The 20,612-nt window shown below is 42.8% G+C and overlaps 1 protein-coding gene across 4 annotated transcripts in view; it reads left to right on the top strand.

Annotated features, from left to right (window-relative positions):
- MTF1 (metal regulatory transcription factor 1) overlaps positions 1-20,607 on the top strand; it is a 40,895-nt gene extending 20,288 nt beyond the window's left edge. Inside the window, exons 7-11 of one of the 4 annotated variants that reach the window (XM_036876605.2) lie at positions 4,173-4,250; positions 9,420-9,522; positions 10,188-10,783; positions 13,512-13,572; positions 14,908-20,607. In XM_036876605.2, coding sequence (XP_036732500.2) covers positions 4,173-4,250; positions 9,420-9,522; positions 10,188-10,783; positions 13,512-13,572; positions 14,908-15,338 — 1,269 coding nt within the window. In that variant the 3' untranslated portion in view covers positions 15,339-20,607. Of the gene's footprint in view, positions 1-4,172; positions 4,251-9,419; positions 9,523-10,187; positions 10,784-13,508; positions 13,573-14,871 lie in introns of those variants that run through there. The other 3 variants (XM_036876604.2, XM_057500015.1, XM_057500016.1) reach the window with 3 other exon arrangements.
- Positions 20,608-20,612: the final 5 nt, after the last annotated feature.

Genomic DNA, 20,612 nt, shown 5'->3' with positions numbered 1-20,612 from the left:
AACCGAAGCACACTGATCCCCTTATAAAAATGATGCTCTTAATGTATGTAATATGGTTTTGATTTGGGTAGAGACAGCATACTTTAATTCTGTGGTCTCCAATTGTAAACAGCAAAGGATCCCTTTAAAAGGATTCTCCCCCTGTATTTTAAAGTAATAATAACTAACATTTCCTGAATGTTTACTGTTGCCAAGTACTATGCTGACCACTTGTATATAGATTATTTCACTGTCAAGATCTCTGTGAAGTCAGTGCTATTATTATCCTCATAATACTGATAAAGAAACTTGAGGCAAGGAGAAATTAAACGACTCCCTTGAGTATCCAAAGCTTGGAATCAGTCTAATTTAGCCACACAGTCCAATTCCAGACCGTGGTTCTTGACGCCTATGTTGTAAGAGGCAAAATAGCATTAATTGTGAAGACTGCAGCCTCTGGAGCTCAGCTGCATGAATTCGGACCCAAGCTCTGCCCCTAATCAGATGACCTTACGCAGTGGCTTCTGTGTGCCTCAGTTTCTTCATTTGTAAAACCAGATAAAATTATTAATATTTGAGAGTCTTTGTCTATTAAGCTGTATTTATTAAATCATAATCAGTTTTCTCATTTTTATTACAATCCAAGGACAATTTAATTGCCAGCAGCTTCTGCACATCGGAGTGCCCCAGTGCACAGTGCTAGAACTCATCTTCTCTGGATTACTATGGAATCTCTTTTAGCCTCAGGCTTTAAATGCCAACCAGATTGCCTTTAAGTCCTAAATTTATATCTCCAGCCTGGATCGCTTCAGGCATTCTAGACTTTATAGACAGTCCCAGCTGAGGAAGATTTAATTTACAATTTTTTGACTTTACAATGGTCTGAAAGTGTTATGCATTCAGTAGAAACCATATGTTGAATTTTGCTCTTTTCCTGTCTGGGCTAGTGATATGCCTTAGGATACCTCTCTTGATGCTGGGCGGTGGCAGTGAGCCGCAGCTCCCAGTCAGCCTCGCGATCACAAGGGCAAACAACCAATTCACTTCACAGCCATTTGTACCCATACAGTCATTGGGCTTTTCACCTTCAATATAGTATTCAATCGGTGACATGAGATATTCAACACTATTATAAAATAGGCTTTGTGTTAGACTAATACAAATGTGCTGAGCTGAGTTAATCATAGGCTGTACTAAGCTATGATGCTCTGCAGGCTAGGTGTATTAAATGCATTTTTAACTTAGAATATTTTCAACTTACAATGAGTTTATCAGGATGTAACCCCATCATAAGCAAAGGAAGATTTGTATATTTGACTCTTGAACAACACAGGTTTGAACAGTGCAGGTCCACTTACATGCAGGGTTTTTTCTAGTAAATTTACTGGAAAATATTTTTGAAGCTTTGCAACAATTTAAAAAACATTTTCTTTTCTCTAGCTTACTTTATTGTAAAAATACAGTATATAATACATATAACATGAAATGTGTGTTAATTGTTCATATTATCAGTAAGGCTTCTGGTCAACAGTAGGCTTTTAGTAGTTAGGTTTTTGGGGAGTCAGAAGTTATATGTGGATTTTCAACTACATGGGGTTCAGCATCCCTAACCCCTGTGTGGTTCAATGGTCAACTACTATATTCAACCTTCCACTTCACATCTCTACCCAGATAGCATCCACTTGTCTGTAACTTGACATGTCCAAACCTGTTCTTCCTACAGTCTTTCCTATCTTAGTAAATGGCACATCTGTTTTTCTAAGGTCACAGGACAAAAATCTAGAGTTGTTCTTGACACTTTTTTTTCTTGAACCCTACATCTACTGGAAAAGTCTATTAGCTCTACTTGAGAATATATCTAAAATCTGGTCACATCTTTTGATTAATTCATTCAAGCCGCTGTCATCTTTTGCCAGGATTTTGCAGTAACCTGCTCTGAATTGTCTTCTTAGCACCTTTTCTGCTCTTCTCCCCTCTCCCACTCCACCTTGACCCAGACTGTTCTACGTATACCACCCAGAGTGATCTTTCTAAACCATAAGGCAAATAATGTGGTCCTCTACTCATAACCCTCAGTAGCTTCTTGTGTCACTTAAGATGTGGCAAAAGGCCACATCTTTACAGTGGTCCACAAGGCCATATATATTCTGGCCTGGTCACTTCTCTGACCCGATTCGTCTCTCTTCCTCTCACTTTAGCCTTACTGTCTTCCTTGTGGTTTCTTGAACAAAGGAAGCCCACTTGTGCCTTTGTACTTGCTGTGTCCACTGCTTAGAACACTTTCCCTGGATAGGTATGGTCCATACTGCTCTTCCCTTCAGTATTTGCTTAAATGCCACCTTGTCTAAGAGGCCTCCCCAAATCTAATAAAAGGCAGCTTCTACCCCAGCAGTCCTTAGTCCCCTTACCCTCCAGAGCATTATCATCATCTTTTATGCATCATGTTTATTTGTATGTTTTGGTCCATTCCCCCTCCACTTACTAGAATGTAAGCTCTATGGTGTTAGTGATTTTGTGTCATTCATTATTGTATCAGTGCCTAATACACAGTAGGCACTTAGTGAATATTTGTTGAATTTGAATGCATGCATGAATGGGAACATGATCCATGAGGGAAGCAGGATTACTGCATACAGTGTATGAATTGCAGCATTCTAGGAATCCAGAGATCAGAGTTAGCCTAGGGCAGCTGTATTTGAGTAGTAAATCCTCAGTGTAGCTCTGAGTAAGGATCCCTTGGATGTCCATTTTGGAAATACAGTGCTATAATGGAATCAGAGGCACTGTGTATTCTGCTAGTTAGCTTTGTGACTTTGGACAGTTCACTACCAGTCTTAGTATTAGTTTTCTCATATTTAAAATGGGAATGTAAAATACTACTACAAAGATTTATATGAATAGCAAATACTGTCGTATGAAATCACTTTGTACATAATAAGACAAATTATATAAATATTATTGATTTCATATCATTACAGCTTTTGTTACTCTGGAGATTGAGTCATGGATAGGTCTCAAACTATTAAGCGTCTTTAAGAAATGCCAGAGATTCTCCTAAGAATGTCAGGATGTTTTAAATTGAAATAGTTCCTGTAGCCCTTGCTTTGGATGGTTTATACCTCTGAGGTAATGCATCTAGACATTTGGAACTTCAGAGACATTGTAATCAAGTGTTTAATTATATGATATTCTGTGTATCTGATAAGGATCTGGCATCTAGAATATATGAAGAACTCTTACAATTCAACAAAATAAACCCGAACAACTCAATTTAAAAGCATACAGAGGACCTGAATAGACATTTCTCCAAAGAATATATGGCCAATGAGCACATGCAAAGATGCTTAACATCATTAGTCACTAGGGAACTGCAAATCAAAACCACGGTGAGATACCACTTCACACCCACGAGAATGACTACATTTTCTAAAAGTGGAAAATAACAAATGTTGACCAGGATGTGGAGATATTGGAACCCTTATATGTAGCTGATGGGAATGTAAAATGGGTTAGCTGCTGGGGAGAACAATTTGGTGGTTCCTCGGAAAGCTAAATGTAGAATTACCATATGACCCAGCAATTCCACTCCCAGGTATATACCCAAAAGAACTGAAAACAGGTGCTCAAACAAAGACTTGTATGTGAATGTCCACAGCAGCACTCTTCACAATAGCCAGTACGTGGATAGGACCCAAATGTCCATCAGTGGATGAATAGTTAAGCCAACAATGGTACATCCTGCAGTGGAGGAGTATTCATCCATTACAAAGGATCGGGGTACTGATACATGCTACAATACGGATGAACCTCAAAAACATTTTTTTAAGTGAAAGGCAGACTCAAAAGGCCACAGAGCATTTGATTTTATTTATATGAAGTATCCAGAATAGGCAAATCCAGTGGTAGAAAGCAGATCAGTAGTTGCCAAGGGCTGAGAAGGTAGGAATAGTGAGTGATTCCTTATTGGATATGGGGATTCTGTCTGTGGGAACCAAAACTGTTTCTGGAACTAGGTAGTGGTGATTGTTGCACAACACTGTGAATGTACTTAAGGCTGCCGAATTGCACACTTTCACTAAATGTTATGTGTATCTTACAACAGTAAAAAGCATTAATTCAAAAAAAATTATATGATATTCTACTATAAATCCTGATTTTTTTTGTATTCAATTAGAATTTTTTCTCTTCCGCAGGATACAAACCACTTTCTTTGTCTGAGTGACTTGAGCCTTCTGTCCACAGATTCTGAATTGCGAGAAAATCCCAATACAGTAAGTGTACCTGTGATATGGGTGCTTAGAGAAATACGTGCAAGAATTGAGCACTCCCTTTGGTGGGAAAATTGAAATAGGCCATCTTTGAAGACTTCCAGATTTAGTTGTGTTCAATTACTGACTGTTCAGGGTTTTTTGTTTTTATTTTTGCTTTTGTTTTTCTGCTTGATAAGACCTCTCATAGGAGACACTGGTCTCTCTGATGACTAATGCCTTTTGATTCAGGTCACTCACTTGATAACCTGGCCCCAGAAGATTTCTTTCTTTATTCATTTAGTAAATATTTATTGAGTGCCTACTCCATCAGGCCATGTGCTGGTACCAAGCTACTTGTAGTGATGAAAATGTAGGTATGTTGTGTCCTGGAGGAGCTTAAAATTAGTGCACTGTAAGGAGGAGCCAAAATTCCAGTTTTCAGACTTTCTCAAGCTTTGCTGGTCTGACCTGAGTCAGTCTTTTCCTTTCTTTGAGTTTACTACATTGGGAACCTCCTCTAAACGCCCTCTGCTAAGGGACAACCCCACTGTTTCATGATCTGATTGCTTCAGTTCACTTTGCTTGGAATTTCCCTGCCATTCCCATGGCTTCAAGATGTGCCTTGCAGACCACTGCATTAAGCCTGAGCTTAGACTCCTTCTTGAGGATCTGTGTGCTTTGCTGTATCACAGCACTACTTGTTAAGTGTGCACTTTTTAAAATTTTTCTCTGGTAAATAAATACAGCTTAGGTTGGATTTTCTATGAGTATATGCATAATAAATAAGAAGGAATATCTGTGATAGGAAGTATTTGAAAAGAGACTGAATGCTCAGGCATGCTGCAAAAAGTGTCTCTTGAAGTGTGAGCAGTGGAGGCACCTGCAGCACTCTGACAGCGTAGGTTTGGGCCTCACCCCAAGCTCACTGAGTCAGTGTCCTCTGGGAATGGCAGGTGACACTGCATTTGTATATAAGCACCCCAAGGCCTGGGCTTTTCTGGTAATGGCAGACTTGCTCTTATCAGACCAACCCTCCCATAGAAAACAGCTATCTATGCAGGGCAAAATACAAAAAACAACTACTTGAAGGCACCAGAGGGCAACCCAAACTGGCAGAGGAAACACTTGGAAGCAGAGGCCACTTGGAAGATAGCAAAGGCACTGGATGGGTTTTCAGGTTTTATGGCTTATCCACCTCAGGGCTAGGCTCAGTTGACACCAAACAGGATGCCCAAAACTCAGTAAACACTCAGTCTACTGGCCCGAATAACCAGAGGGCAGAGTTCAGGGCTACCTCAGCCCCTGGAAAGTTAGGAGGCATGGCCTGGAAAGGAAAGAGCCACAAAAGGGGAGCCCCAGTTCTGTGTATAAACTCTGTCCAGATCTCTAATCGATCCCTTAAGTGTGGATGTGGGGAACAGAGCCTTGAGCAGGCCAGCTAAGGCTAAAGCACTGGACAAAGATTACAGCTGTTGTCCTCTTCAGAGAAGGTAGAATTTGGAGCCATAGAACACCCAAGCCAATGGAATGTTAAAGCAAGCAAACAGATGCTCTTCCATGAAATGTGACTGAATCCAGAGTCTCTAGAACATATCATTTGCAATATCCAGGGTAATCCAAAATTAATAAACATATGAAGAAACAGGAAAATAGTATCCCTGCTCAAGAGAAAAGGTAATCTATGGAGACTGATGCTAAGATGACCCAGATGTTAGAATTAGCAGACAAGAATTTTTAAATAGTTCTGTGTTCTCAAGGACATAAAGGAATGTGCTTACAATGGGAAATCTCAGCAGAGAAATAGAAACTATAAAAAATGGAAATTCTAGGACTGAAAATATATCTGAAATAAAAAATTCACTGGATGGGATTAACAGCAGATTGGAAAAGACAGAAGAAAGAATAGGTTAAACTGAAGATAGAGCAATAGAAATTAACCAATCTGAAGAACACAGAAAAACATTAAATAAGTACTTCATATGATATTTATGCATACTCACATCTCAGCATTGATTCTCTAAATGAAATTTCTCTACTGGGTGGCCTAGATGCCCTCTGGGCTATGCAGCCTAAGATTTCTGGGTATCTCTCTAATCTCGGAGATTGTCTTAAATGGTTTAGGAGTCCACTCCCTGGCCAGGGCTGTGACATATGACTGAGGAGCTTTCTGGAGCCTTGAGCTCACCAGGTGAGGATTCCTGGTATGAGGGGGACATTAAGTACTTGTAAAAACGGAAAACCTTTTCTGCCACAATTTACATTAGCAAGAGAGAGGCTACTGTATTGCTTGGGTCATACTACATATTGTGCCCTCACCCAGCATTTATCCCAGAATGGGAAATAGTCTCATTTTTAGTCTTTCACCTAAGTCCACAATTCTTGGAAATAAAAGGATTAATTTTGCTTTGCTCTAAAAAAATTAAAAATTGAAAAAATCAGATGATACATTTTTATGAGATGATCATTTTATAGGTTTCTGGGTAGCCACATGTGTGTATGTGTCCTAGGAGTGAACCTTGGTTTGCTCAGCTCTTTGTTGTGGGGGTTGAAACAGCTAGGGAATGGCCCGCTGGGCCTGTTGGCTGTGCAGCTTCAGGGTCTGTCCTGGTCCCAGACAGCTCCTAGTGTTCTTGTCTTCTCTTTGCTCTGAGGCTTAGCCTGTTCTTGTCACCTCTACTTTTGGGAACTGCTCTCACTCACTCTGCCCAGAGGTTTTTGCCCAGCAGCCTGTCAGTGGCTGAGGCGCAGTACCCTCAGCACTTTCCTGTTGTTTTTTTATTATTACTTAAAAAAATATTTCACTGAAGTGTAATATACATGCAGAAAAGTACACCTATCATAAATGTACAGCTTGATGAATCATTGTTCAGCACATCCATGTAACCAGCACCCAAATCAAGAAACAGAGCATCCCAGTGCCCCAGAAGCACCACTCACAGCTGTTAACTCTCCTTCAGGATAACCATGATCCTGACTTCTGACAACCTTACAGGAATTTTGCCTGTATATGTGCTTTGCATCATGGGATATATAGTCCTTTGTGCTGACCTTTCTTGCAACCTTGAGCTCACCAGGTGAGGATTCCTGGTATCAGCCTTGGCAGCACCACCCCAACCACAAAGTACTACTGAGCCCCTGCCAGCCATGCTCCAGACTCTGCCCCTGGGTGCCAACTCCATGTTGTTGCATATAGTCTAGATCACTCTCATTGTTGAATAGTATTACATTAAACAAATATACCACAATTTGTTCTTTCTGCTCCCTTTGGATATTTGGATGGTTTCTAATTTGAAACCATTACAAATAGTGCTGCTGTGGACATTCTTGTAGGTAATCTTCTGGAGTAACACTAGCAATATTACTGAAGATATAGTTTGTAAACAGGTAGAACAAAAATAACCATGAGGAAGTTGCAAAGCTTACAGCTTAGTGGTAGTTGTTAGCCCACAACTTTTCAAACTACGTGACACCTCTTCACTGGGTTTTGAAATAATTGTATAGGTTTATAGGTTTATAATCAGCATTTTAAGGACATCAGCAAAATAGAAACTATCAGAAGGCATTGCACACAGTAAAAATAAGCTCTGTTTCATAGACTTTTGTTTCATTTATACATATGGATAGATGTGTAATATGATGTATGTATGTGTATACATAATGTAAAATGTATTCTTTGTGTCACAGTGAAAAGTTTGAAGGCTGCTGTCTTGTCCTATGCTTCTTAACTCCCTCCAAATGGGGAGCTGGAAGCCTTGCATAGATTTCTGCCCTCAGTTTCTGTCATACTGGCAATCAGATTCATTCACCTTCCTGCTCATTCTTCTATCTGTTAGAATCATGCCGGAATAATTGGTCCCTCTTGGCTCAAATGGGCAGTTTATAGTCTCTGAGGACCTCGAGGTTGGTGGACAGTTCCACTTAGCACAGTTTCACCCAGCCCCGAGTGATCCATCGTCCTCCCAGAAGCAGAGTTGTTGCAAAATGGCCTTTAAACACTCTGCACTGGGGCAAAATCTGCCCTGAAGATAGGTTTTGTTTGGTCTACACAATACTTTTAAATTGTTTTAAATTACTTTCTTTTAATTACAAATCATAAAAAAATTAGATTTCATGAAAAATCCAGATTTCTGGCCATTCTTGGGCTACAGTGATTCCCCAGTCTACATAGCACATGGCAGCATTCCACTGACAACCTTTAGCTGAGTGGGGCACATGCTCTCTAGGTTAGCACAGCCCACACTACCTTGTCCCCCACCCCTGGCACCTCCCTTACTTCATTTATTTCTGCAACTTCTCTGGGCTCCTTCAGGTTATTGTGTTTGTCACTCTTGCCTTACAAAATGCAAGGGTGGAGGTGGACTGGAGATGGACTGGAGGTGGAGTGCAAATAAAAGAATTGCTGTTTTTCCCTTCCCCTTAACTAAAGGGAAGCCGGGAGGTGGTCATTTTATTGGGTGCCTATCAGGAGTCAGACCCTCAAGGCCTTTCATTTTTGTTTTCACATGTTATCTTTTTTTTAATGCCTCTGACCTTTTTTTAATTGTAAGTTATGAAGAAATTTGCAGTGATAATAGTAAATATACAAGTGTGTGTGTTCACTTAGTATAAGGCAATCACTATTATCTGTTATTATAAGTTTGTTGTTTGATTCATTGCCATGTGTACATATTAGAATAACATAGATGTTACATAACGTCCTTGAAAGATATTCACAGTATATTATTTCATGAGAAAAGCAAGTTGCAAATAATAAATGTTATATAATCCCATGTTTATGTAGGACCTGGTCTCTAAGAGCAGGGGTCGGCAAACTTTTTTTTTGGAAAAGGCCAGATAGTAAATATTTTTGTCTTTCTGTACCAGGTAGTCTCTGTCGCAACTCCTCGGTTCTGCCGTAGTACAGAGGCAGCATAGATAGTAGGTGAACCAGCATGCCTCTGTTCTAGTAAAACTTTCTTTACAAAAGTAGGTAGGCAGCCTGCAAGTCATAGTTTGCCAGCTCCTGTTTTAGAGTATTTGAGGACCCAATTCTGCAGCATCTGAGATTTAGGGAAATATATGTCACCTTGGAAAAGGCAATGTTAGAAGCAAGGCTGTCAAAAGCTCATTCTAGTTCTGCTGCCTGATGGTCTCTCATGGTGAAGAATTGTCTCAGGATGGAAAATCTCATGTCTTTTCTCTGTTCATCAGACACAGGACCAGGATCTCAGCACACTTTCACCAGCAATCCTCTTTGAATCAATGTTCCAGAATTCAGATGATACGGCAGTTCAGGAAGATCCTCAACAGACAGGTTTGTTATATGGACTTTTTTCCTGGGAAAGGGAATTCACACTTGTTGACACAATAAATAATAGGCACAGTGAAAATTATTTCAGTTCCTTTGAATGAACTGTCCTTTCCGTGAGGGGTCAGAAAAGTGTGGGCCCTTCATTTCAATTCCATCTTTTCCCCTCCTTCCCTCAGCAAGGGTCTGCTTGAGGGTCTCCTTTTCCAAAGACTCTTGTTGGCTTTGAAAAATGAGTGGAGCTGTGAGCTTTTGCTGCTTCTCCTGTTCATGAGTGGGTAGGATCCACAAACTGAGCATCAGATGCATAGATCATGCTGTGTTTGAATGAAAATTGGTCCCTGACATTTCACAGTAGTCATGAAGTGTGTTCACTGGTCATGCCAGAAAATAATGTCAAGTTTCCTTCCCAGAAAAGCCTTATGACAGCATGTTTTTAATGGTAAGACCTATGCTAGCTCTTTACATTTAGAAAGTGAGGTTGATCATGAAGCCTGGTACTTTGACCAGAGGTGTCATTAAATGAAAAGCAGAAAGCCAGCCTTCTAGCAGTGAAGGAATTGGCCCTAACAGATTCAGCTATCTTTGGTTTAGCCCATAATGACTATGTTTTTGTGGCTCGTATGAGGCTTGGGATATGTATATACATTTCTATTTCTTTTTCTTGCCAGCTGCCTTGATTGAAAGTTTTAATGGTGATGCAGAGTCAGTCAGTGATGTTCCGCCATCCACAGGAAATTCAGCATCTTTATCTCTTCCACTTGTACTGCAGCCTGGCATCTCCGAGCCACCCCAGCGTCTACTACCAGCCTCAGCACCGTCCGCTCCTCCGCCTGCTCCCTCCCTAAGAACTGGTTCCCAGCAAGCTGCATTTGGCAACCCCCCTGCTCTCTTACAACCTCCAGAAGTGCCTGTTCCCCACAGCACACAGTTTGCTGCTAATCATCAAGAGTTTCTTCCGCACCCCCAGGCACCACAGCCCATCGGACCAGGACTTTCTGTTGTTGCTGGGGCTTCGGCATCAGCAGCAGCTGTGGCATCAGCCTTGGCAGCACCACCCCAACCACAAAGTACTACTGAGCCCCTGCCAGCCATGGTCCAGACTCTGCCCCTGGGTGCCAACTCCGTCCTAACTAACAATCCCACTATCACCATCACCCCGACTCCCAGCACAGCTATCCTGCAGTCCAGCCTAGTCATGGGAGAACAGAACTTACAGTGGATATTAAATGGTGCCACCAGTTCACCACAAAACCAAGAACAAACTGTAAGTATTATGTGTAAATGGATCCAATGGGGTGACATGCATTTACACGGGTGACATATTCCAAGGCTTTTCCTTCAAAAAGGAAAGTGGTTCTCGTATCTGCCCTGAACACTAATTCTACCTCTTAGTCATTTTCCTCATAGTGGAGTAGTACAAATTCAGGGAATGCTGTGGTCAGTGCCTACAGTAGGGAGGCAGAGAAGCAACCTTTAGGTTTACCTAGCAGTAGACACTTGAACAACTATTCCATCTGCAGTCTCATCCTGTCATCCAGGACAGCGAAGCAGTCAACAAACTCCAGAGGCCCAAGAATGTTGCAGGAAAGCGGGTTTTTCTCCAAGGCAGAGTTAGACTGATGGAACCATATCATATGGAACCAGACAGCAGTGACCAACTCAGAGAAAGAATCTGCACGTCCAGAGCCCGCCATAGAGCCATTTTCTACAAAAGTGTTTGGTCTTGATAACTAAGGAAATGACTTGGTTATTCAGTTAAATACATTTTAAGGACCTGCTATTTCACCAGATACCCTTGGGCTACTCTTGTTGATGCAGACAAATGAAAAGTGAAAACCAGGATCTCTTTTTCATAAAAATTTATATTGTAGTTAAAAGGGCAAAAATGCCTGAAAGAGAGTTAGCATTATCAGTAGGTAAAGTGCCAAATAATAATAAAAATAGTAATAAAAAAAATAACAGCTGTGATTTTCTGAGCACTTATGATGTGTGAGGGCTCACTGGACTAACTATGCACTTTCTAAAATTGAGGAGCTAACATATGCCAGTCATTACCTTATGTGTATTATTTTTAGGTTGCATTTTTTGTAGATTTTATTGAACAGATAGTATAGAGAATTTCCATACATTCCCTGCCCCTGCCCCCCAGTTTCCCCCTTATTAATATCTTGCATTAATTAATGTGTATATTTGTAACAGTTGATTAGTCAATAATGATACGTTATTATTAACTAAAGTCTATAGTTTACATTAGGTTTCACTCTGCGTGGGGTGCGATTCTATGGGTTTTGGCAAATGCATAATATCATTTATCTACCATTACAGTATTCAGATTCATGTCACCACCCTAAACATCCCTTATGCTTCACTTATTTATCCCTCTTTCACCTTGTGCCCTTAGCAACCACTGATCTTTTTACTATCTATGTGTCTGTATCTCTAGTTGTCACCCCCCGTGCTCACTAAGCACTTTTTAAATGCATTACTCATGTAATCACAGCAATCCTAGGAGGTAGATATGATTTTACCAACAGAGAACTGAGGCCCAGAGAAGTTAAGTAACTAACCCATGATCACATAGCTCTTAAGTGGCAAGGCTAGGATTTGAGCATAGACAGACCAGCCTCACAACCTGTGCTCTTGACTACCACATTGGGCTGCTAGATGAGGGGTTCAGAAACTAAGCGCTTGTTGAGTGTCCATACAGGTCAGGTGAACTTTGAGGTATGAGTATTAATTAGATGGAGAAAAGGTTGTACAAAGTAGGAGAGTGCTTGACACTATCAGACAAACTGGAAAGGTAGGTTAGGGCTAAATAGTGAGAGCATTTTAAATTCTATAAATGGGATGCCGACCACCTCTGGAGGCAGCCTAGTTCCATTTTCAGATGATCAGAGTCCCTGGAAAGGTCTTGTCAGTGTTATGGCCCCGTCTGCCTCTGTGTAGTTGTTATCTGGATCTGCCTGGAGAGCTGCATGGAACAAGTGTCATTACTTTTCCACATAATTCATTTTCACGTATGTAAATGTAGCTCTCATTTTTCCATCATTTTATAGTGTCATCTCCTATAACCTAACCAGAAGCTTTCGTGTTTCTCCTAGACTCAGAGGCACATTTTTTTTCCCCATAAAGGGATAAGAGACAAAGCCCATCTAAGATAAGACTTGAAGAAAGCAGAAACTCTGTAGCTAATTTAATAGGAAGTATGCCAAAGTGATAGGGCTGAGTTTTGGCCATGGCTTTATAGTCCTACTTAGTAATGATGTAAAAAGCTAGTGTTTGCTGAATGCTCAACATGTGCCAAGGGCTCTCCATGTATTGTCTCATTTCATCCTCACTGGGGTCTTTTGGGAGGTCCTTAGTTATCCCCATTTCTACAGATGAGGAAACTAAGACTCGGATAGGTTAAATCACTTGCTCAGCAACTAAGTAGCAGAGCTTGGATTTGAATCCAGGTGTGACTGAGTCCAGGGCCCATGCTTGGGCAACTACCCTGTGCAGCTGTTAGAGGACACTGCCCAGGGCCTTTGCAGGGGCTTTTCTGCCTGCAAGAGGAAGTCCTAGCCTGTGCTTAGCATGTGGTTTAATCCTTGAGGGGAAAAAAGAACTTTCCAGCTGCATAGAAGTATCTAGAGGGAAGTAGGGCGTGGAGAGCTTAGAGAGGAAGTTAGCCTTGGGGCTCCTTCTGAGAAGACCATGACCTTGAGAAATGCAACCTTAGAGAACCATTGGGCACACAGAACATACTGGATTAGGCAGTGGGCAACAGCAATTAGTAGGGGACAAAGCTGGCTACATTGTCAGCCCTGAATGTCAAACAGCGTGGTGACCTCATGTCAGAGCACAAAACATCACTCACTGCAAAAATTCCTGCACACTGAGGGTCTTCTGTCCTCTTGGATGCCTATGACAGCTGGGGAGGCCTCATGTTCTTGGAAATCCACTGTACCTGAGTGGCCATAAATATGTTTTGTTTTGTTTTTTTCCAGCAGCAAGCATCTAAAGTTGAGAAGGTGTTTTTTACCACTGCAGTACCAGTAGCAAGTAGCACAGGTATGTAATTCTGTCTGAACTTTAAAAGAAAGTCAACTCTCTGGGCCCTGTGAAGCACAGTTAATTGTTGCTTTGCCCCAGTCTTTAAAACTTTAAAATTAATTTTGTCACATTGTATTGTTTATTTATTAGAGTATTTCCTCTTCTCACCTGTTGGAAGTTAGTGTACTTATGGCATAAATACCATGTTTAACATTCTTTCTTCAGCAATGGTTCTTTCCCTTTCAGATGTAGCTTTTAAATGTAGCCAGAAAAAAGCCTGAATCCCAGTTAATGCCAAAGAGGGCAGTCATTAATTCACTGGACTCTTTTCTAATTACAGTAATAAAGAAATAGCATCTGGGTCAGAGACTTAATAAAGAGTAAAACATCCTTTATTTTTCAAACTATTTATTTTATAGATTAACAAACTAGGGCCCTGAAAGATGAAGTGACTCCCTTGAAGCCCTGAGTGAGTCTGTGGCCGAGCCACAGCACTAGTTCTCAGGCCTCCTGACTCCTCTGTTCTCCTACCGCTTGGTCTCTCACTCTCGAGACACGCACAGTTCTGTCTGAATTCAGAGTGTGCATTTGTACAACTAGCCCACATACACAAAAGAGAGAGAGAGAGATACGCATGCACACAGGCTGGCTGTGTAAAAAGAGATTTTCCAACACCTCCTGTGTTGGAAGTGGACTGTGGCTACAAAGAGGAGTGAGATGCCTTAATGGGGTGCAGAGTCTGTTGGGCAGGCAGAACTAAACAAGTGCTGTGCAGTGTGGAGAGAGGCGTGAAAGGAAGACAGTGGCTCTGTACACATGCCAGGAAACTCATATGCCAGCTGCCCTTGGGCCAGCCCTAGTATAAGCCTGCTGGAAGCACTGCCTGGAGGCATCAGGACAGGAGTAGAGTGAGCTGGGTCTTCAGAGTTAAGAATAAGTTCTCCATAAGAACAGCGATGTCTGGGAAGTTCAGGCAGAAGGAAGATCCCAGAGGCCCAGAGCTGTGAAGAGCTTGTCAGGAAAAGGGAGGCATCTTCTGTGGCTGGCATGGAGGGTGCAGGGGGGAGAGTGGCTGGAAATGAAGCTGAAAAGACAGGGTCCATCTGGATGATGTGTGTGGCTTCCTAAGGAAGAGGGACTTTGTCTTGGAGAGGATGAGGAGTGTCAGAGGCTTTTTATCTGAGGAGGACCAAGGGCCCATTTAAAGCAGAACAAAGTCTGGAGCATGGCATCCACCCTTCCCAGTGTTCCTGCCTCCGTGGCACTCAGCTCTTACCTAGTCTTTACGCCCCTATCCTTCCTGCCCCCGCCCTGCAGCTACTTGAGGAGCAGTCTCTCTTGCCTCTCTCACAGGGAGCTCTGTACAGCAGATTGGCCTCAGTGTTCCTGTGATCATCATCAAACAAGAGGAGGCATGTCAGTGTCAGTGTGCGTGCCGGGACTCTGCCAAGGAGCGGGCAGCGAGCAGGAGAAAGGGCTGTTCTTCCCCACCCCCTCCAGAGCCGAACCCCCAGCCTCCTGACAGGCCCAGCCTGAAGCTATCACCACAGACTTTTCCCTCCCCCACTGTCCCCCTGTCATCATCCTCCGCCATACCCTCTTCCTGTGAGCAAAGCAGACAAGCAGAGACTCCTTCAGACCCTCAGACAGAAACGTTAAGTGCCATGGATGTGTCAGAGTTTCTGTCCCTCCAGAGCCTGGACACCCCATCCAATCTGATTCCCATTGAAGCACTACTGCAGGGGGAGGAAGAGATGGGCCTGACCAGCAGTTTCTCCAAGTGAAAGGCCTATATATGCTCCCCTCCAAGGAAAGAGGGCAAGCAGGAAGCATAAGGTGCGATGCCTACCATTATGGGGTCAGCAATTTGAAGGATGAAGAAATCTACTGTTTGAAATCCTCAACTGTCAGATGTATTTTCTTTATTCATATCCCAGGAGCATCCATTTTAAGGAACTGATCTTTGGAAAAAACAAAACAAAACAAAAAAAAGCTAAGTTATAAACGAACTGTTTGGCTGCACTGTATGTCACTTTTGCTTATTGTCATGTGAACTTGGAAATTAAGGTTACTCGTATGCATAAAAATTCTAAATGAAAGGGTGTGGTTTTCATCAATCTGATGCTGCCCATCATTGCACTGGGGTCTTTGTGGTTTTGGCAGTAGAGTTCAGGGTGTCGGGTGTTGCTCCTCCCAGGTGTCTTTTGAGTCTGAGGCTGACATGTATCCAGAGGCCAGACCCTCACTCCATCAGAGAGGGGAGTGGCACAGGCAGGTCAGACAGCTGTGAGCTGAACAGGGACTGGGTGAGACGGTTTTGTTTGCCCGCAGTGTGGGTGGAGCTCAGGGTGACTGGGGCAGGTGTCATCCTGCAGCCAGCTGCAGCGCAAGTGGGCAGCTAAGATCCTGGCCTGAGACCGGTGAGATGATCTGGTTCTGCAGGGCCCTAAGCAGGTTGCTGGCTGCTGTCTGTCGCTGCTTGTGCAGGGCCGGCTGTAGCAGCATGAGCTCAGTCTTTGCCTTCCTGGCTCTTTCTCAGTTGGTTGCCAGGGCTTGCAGATCACATGAATTTTTCTTGGGGAACATCCCTGGTTTGACCTACGGTGGACAAGTGGCTTATGGCCAGTTGCTCGTCGGTGGTCTGCCTTCCTTTAATGGTATTTTCTTCTTCAGAGCAGCAGAGCTGCATTTTGCTTATCAGGAGAAGGTGTGGCTTTAAGGGAGTTTAAGGCGGCAAGTAATTGACAGGCCAGGTGTCCTGGTTCCAGGTTCTATTTGCCCTCTCCCATCTCCGCCTCTCACCCCCCTGGATTTTGCATACAGCCTAGTACACTGCAAAGGGTGTGACTTGCTCAGTTTTGTCATATGATTTCTGAACAAAAACAAAAACCATGAAAAGATGTTCTTCTACTCAGGGTAAAACAAAACAAAACAAAAAACTCCCCTTCCACCAAAAAGCCTGAAATGTTGCAATAAGTTATCTCATTTGGAATATTTCATTAAGTTGTGTTATAGGGAAAAATTTTTTTTGATTTATATATAGAATTATATCCATCTGTCTACCTTTGGCTCCAAGTCATTGCCTCTTAAAATTAAACATAAAATACAGTCCACTAAAACGGAATGTTGCTCTCATCTGGCTGTGTTAGTGTAGTCATGAGTGCTCCCCCAGTTTGCTGAGCTTAGACACTAGGCCTAGCCCAGGATCTACACAAGGCCTCTGCCCTTCAAGAGTCCCTTCCCTTCCTTGAGCGAGGAGCAGGGTTCCTCAAACTGGGCCGTTCTCTGAGTCAGCAGTGTTAAGCAGAAAACAGCCATAATGTTGCCTTCCTTTTCCACTCTGCGTTTGTCACTCTCCTGTTCTCTGAGCCATTACTCAGGGCCAGCCAAGATAGTATCCAGAACAGATCATTTACCTGGGAGCCAGAGGCCCTGCCTTTAACAGGATGTTCAGGGACAGACTTATACAGGAGGACAGTGGTGGTAAATGTTATTGTCATGAGGAGAATGGGCTTAACCAACAAGCAGCTGGTGGTTTCTCATTCCAGGAGTCAGGAGAATTGGTTTCTTTTTGGCCTTCTGAATCCCCTCCGCAGAAGGCTGGTGGGTCTGGTGGCCATTGACCTCAGCAGAAGCTGATAAGGCAGGAGGCATCTCCTACTGCCACAGAGGGTTAGTCTTTCTGGGAAGACTATGCTGAGCATAGTCTGTCCTTGGCTGTTTCTGGGCCTTGCACCCATAGGAAACTTTGAAGTAGGACTCTTGCTGTTTTCTCTACAACTGAGAGAACAGCATAATGGGATCTCAAAGGTAGCTCATATTGGAGGACAGGAATGACCTCCCCCCATACCCATCCTATGGTCACCTGGGTTATGGTTCCCTGGGAGCTGAGGGAGCACACAGGAGCCCAGGGAAGGCCATTGGAGGCATCCATGGTTTAAATAATGCTTATTTCTGGTTAGCCAGGGCTGGCCTTGTATTGGACCTCCCCAGATCACTGGCTTTTCTGTTCTCCAAAGATTGGGGGTGTTGGAAGAAGCATCTTAAAACAGTGTTTAGGCTGACAGATCTTTCTAAGTGAAGTATCTGCCTTTTGAGGGTGACTCGAAATGTTAGAAGAGGGACTGTCAGATCCAGCTTTTCAAAAATCAGGAATGTACTAGTGAGTGGTTGTGAAGAGCAGGTTGTTGCATAGGGTAGGTAGGTCTTGCCTTCTTCCTTCCTTCCTCTTACAGCACTCTTCCCCGCCTCGCCCTTCTGTAAGCACCAAGGGCCTTGGAGAAGAGAGGGCTGACAGCCAAAGTGGAGCCAGCAAGAGCCCTCAAGGAGAGTGTGGTTTCCCAAACCCAGGAATGAACCTAGGGTGAGGTTAGGGAAGGTCTGCAGACTTCTAGCAGGTGAAATCGAGCCTTTTTTTGTCCCATGGTAACTTCACCCATTTTCACCTTGTAGATTTATACTTCCAGCTCCCACTACCATCTCTGGTCATACTGCGCTTTACTGGGTACTAATCGGCACCAGGAATTGGCGTTCGTGGGCTTAGGAGGTGGTAGTAAACTGGCTGGCACCGCCAAACTGCCTTAGTGGTTTTGGCCCTTCCCAGGCAGGTGGGTGGGGCATTGAGGCAAAGTGGCCCTGCTTTTCCTGGCAGGGTCTGGGCAACCTCATGGGGGCATCACCAGTTTGGTGGCAGGAGCTGGTGTCATTATTGAATTACACCATGCCCCCCATTAGAAGGAGATCATGGTACAAAGCCCAGGAGGGGCCTTAAGGTGTGACGACCTCTCTGGGTAGAAGTAAGAGACTTCTCTTCACCATCTCTGGGAGAGTCAATAGATTGGGAAGTTTTACCTTCAGGGTCAAAGCAGTGGACCAGTGGAGATAATGGAGGGTGGGTGGGTTTTCCTGAGAGACTTTGTATAATGCTGAATGTGTCCAGAAGGATGAGTTTGCAGAACCTCGTATTGGTATATTAAAGAAATAATAAAATAAAAAAGCACTTTAGGTTATTTTATCTTTAACCCAATTGCTGCAATTTCTTTTGTGTGTGTATATATATACATATATATACTTTCCACAAAGTTTTATTTTTGCTCAGAATAAAAAGTTAAATTGAGGTGTGAAAAGAAAAGCACTTACCTTGGTGCAATATGTGTAGCTTGACGGTCGTTGTCCCATGTGGCCCTGGCCTGGCCGTGTTTTTCCGCTCCATCAGCCCTGTACTGTGAGGCTGTCTATAAGAAACACTATTATGCATTCTCAGCAACTGCTCAATCTATGCAAGCCTTCCCTGTGTGCCCGAGGGCGCCCCCTCAGGCTCTCTGAAGAACTGCTGCGGGTCCTGTTTTCTGCGGATTGTTGAGGCCCTTTTTCATCCCTTCTTGGTCCCTTGCCATCTTTCTCCCCTTCACCATTGCAAAGTGATGCCTGAAAGGAAGGAACAGGTTGTTCCTAAGTAGAAACCTGGCACCTTCTGGACTTTTATATTTGTAATCATGTCCATTGTCCTTAATCTTAAAGACTTCTCCAGAGTCACTGAAACCACTGATTTGTAGAACTGCAACAATATTGCTGAAGAGTTTACAATGTTCCTGTACCACCAATCAGAAATATGTCTGAGGAAGTGGTGGTGGTAGTCAGGGAGGAGGGTGGGGGATGTTGGGGGAGGTGCCAGCACCATGAGCCATTTCCCTGCTGCTCCCTATACTGTCCATGTTGGCTCTTTAAGAAAAAGGCCTGTGGCCTTCATTAAATCCAGTAAACAAAGCTGTTAATAATCTGCTTTATCCACTTTCTTCCTTACACCTACTCCCCTCTTATTCCTCCCCACCCGGCTCCGTGTTATCCTCAATTCTCAGGCTAACTATAGAAAAGTTTTAAAATATACTTCAGCCAAAGCAGATTTCCATAGATCCAATATGCAAATGGTTCTATTGTGACATAGATCAGAAATTGCCTGTTCCTTACTATTGGGGAGGGAAGAGGCAACAAAACTCATATTTCTGATTGATAGTTTAGCCTGTTTCCTCTTGCATAGTTTTGGGGGAGAAGAAAAGGGTCCCTCGTTTCTTCTCATGCCCTTTGGGGAAGCTGATGTGGAGAAGAAATCACTGTTGGGCATTTCTCACTGTTACTCCTTTTCAAGAGAGGGCTTCTCAGTCTGCACTGAAAATGCAAATTAAACTGGATCTTTATGTCAATGTGTACATAATAGAAGCTTTTTTACTGGAAGCAAAGTTTAAAACCACACACTGCCCTTTTGGTGGTGTGCCTGCTGGGCCAAAAATTGGGTGATAATGTAGTGTCACTTTCTCAGCTCAATGCAGTTTCTACTTTTTCTTATGGAAAAATTTTTCATGATACCTTTTTACCAAAACCCAGGGGTGTTTTTTGCAATATCCTTGTTATCCTTGTAGTGGTGCCAAGTCAGAGGCCTCTCATCCTTCTCCCGTGTCCTCAGGCCTTCCCAGGGGGCTGTTTGACTCAACTGTGTACATCCTTTGTTGTGTTTTGGAGAATGTTGGGGGGGGGGTCAGAGTTCAAGACACCTGTTTCCTTTCCCTGTGAACTCCCTGTCCCTGTTTGGGGAAGGTGGCTAGAAACAGGTTTTTGCTCAATCTCTGGCTCAGATCTTCTGACTAGGAAAGGCAAGACCCCTGAGAGCCTTCTTTTTTGACACACACTAGTCATTGGCCGGAGGTCTTGGTGACAACTTTTTAAATCCAAAATGGTTTTATTTGGATTATGTAAAAGTCTATCAAATTTATGTAAGTGTGAAACATGGGAACAACGGACTTCCACTGAGCGATATGAAAGCGTTACAGGTTCAGTACTTCCAAAGGAAGAAACCTCCAAACCCAAAAAGAGAGTAAATATGAATTTGTATTTTTGAAGAATGTGAAATAATGGTGTTTGCTTAATTGCTCATTTTGTATAAACTTAATATTGTACTTTAAAATATCTGCTAAGAAGTGAGAATTTAACTTTTTGGAATTGAAAAAGCAATATTAAATACTAATGAAATCCTAATTAAAAGCTTATTTAAATCTGGTAGTATC

The sequence above is a fragment of the Manis pentadactyla genome, chromosome 4 (assembly GCF_030020395.1).
Source record: "Manis pentadactyla isolate mManPen7 chromosome 4, mManPen7.hap1, whole genome shotgun sequence".
NCBI classification, from domain to species: Eukaryota; Metazoa; Chordata; class Mammalia; order Pholidota; family Manidae; genus Manis; species Manis pentadactyla.
This window is presented reverse-complemented; position numbering and strand designations above follow the sequence as displayed.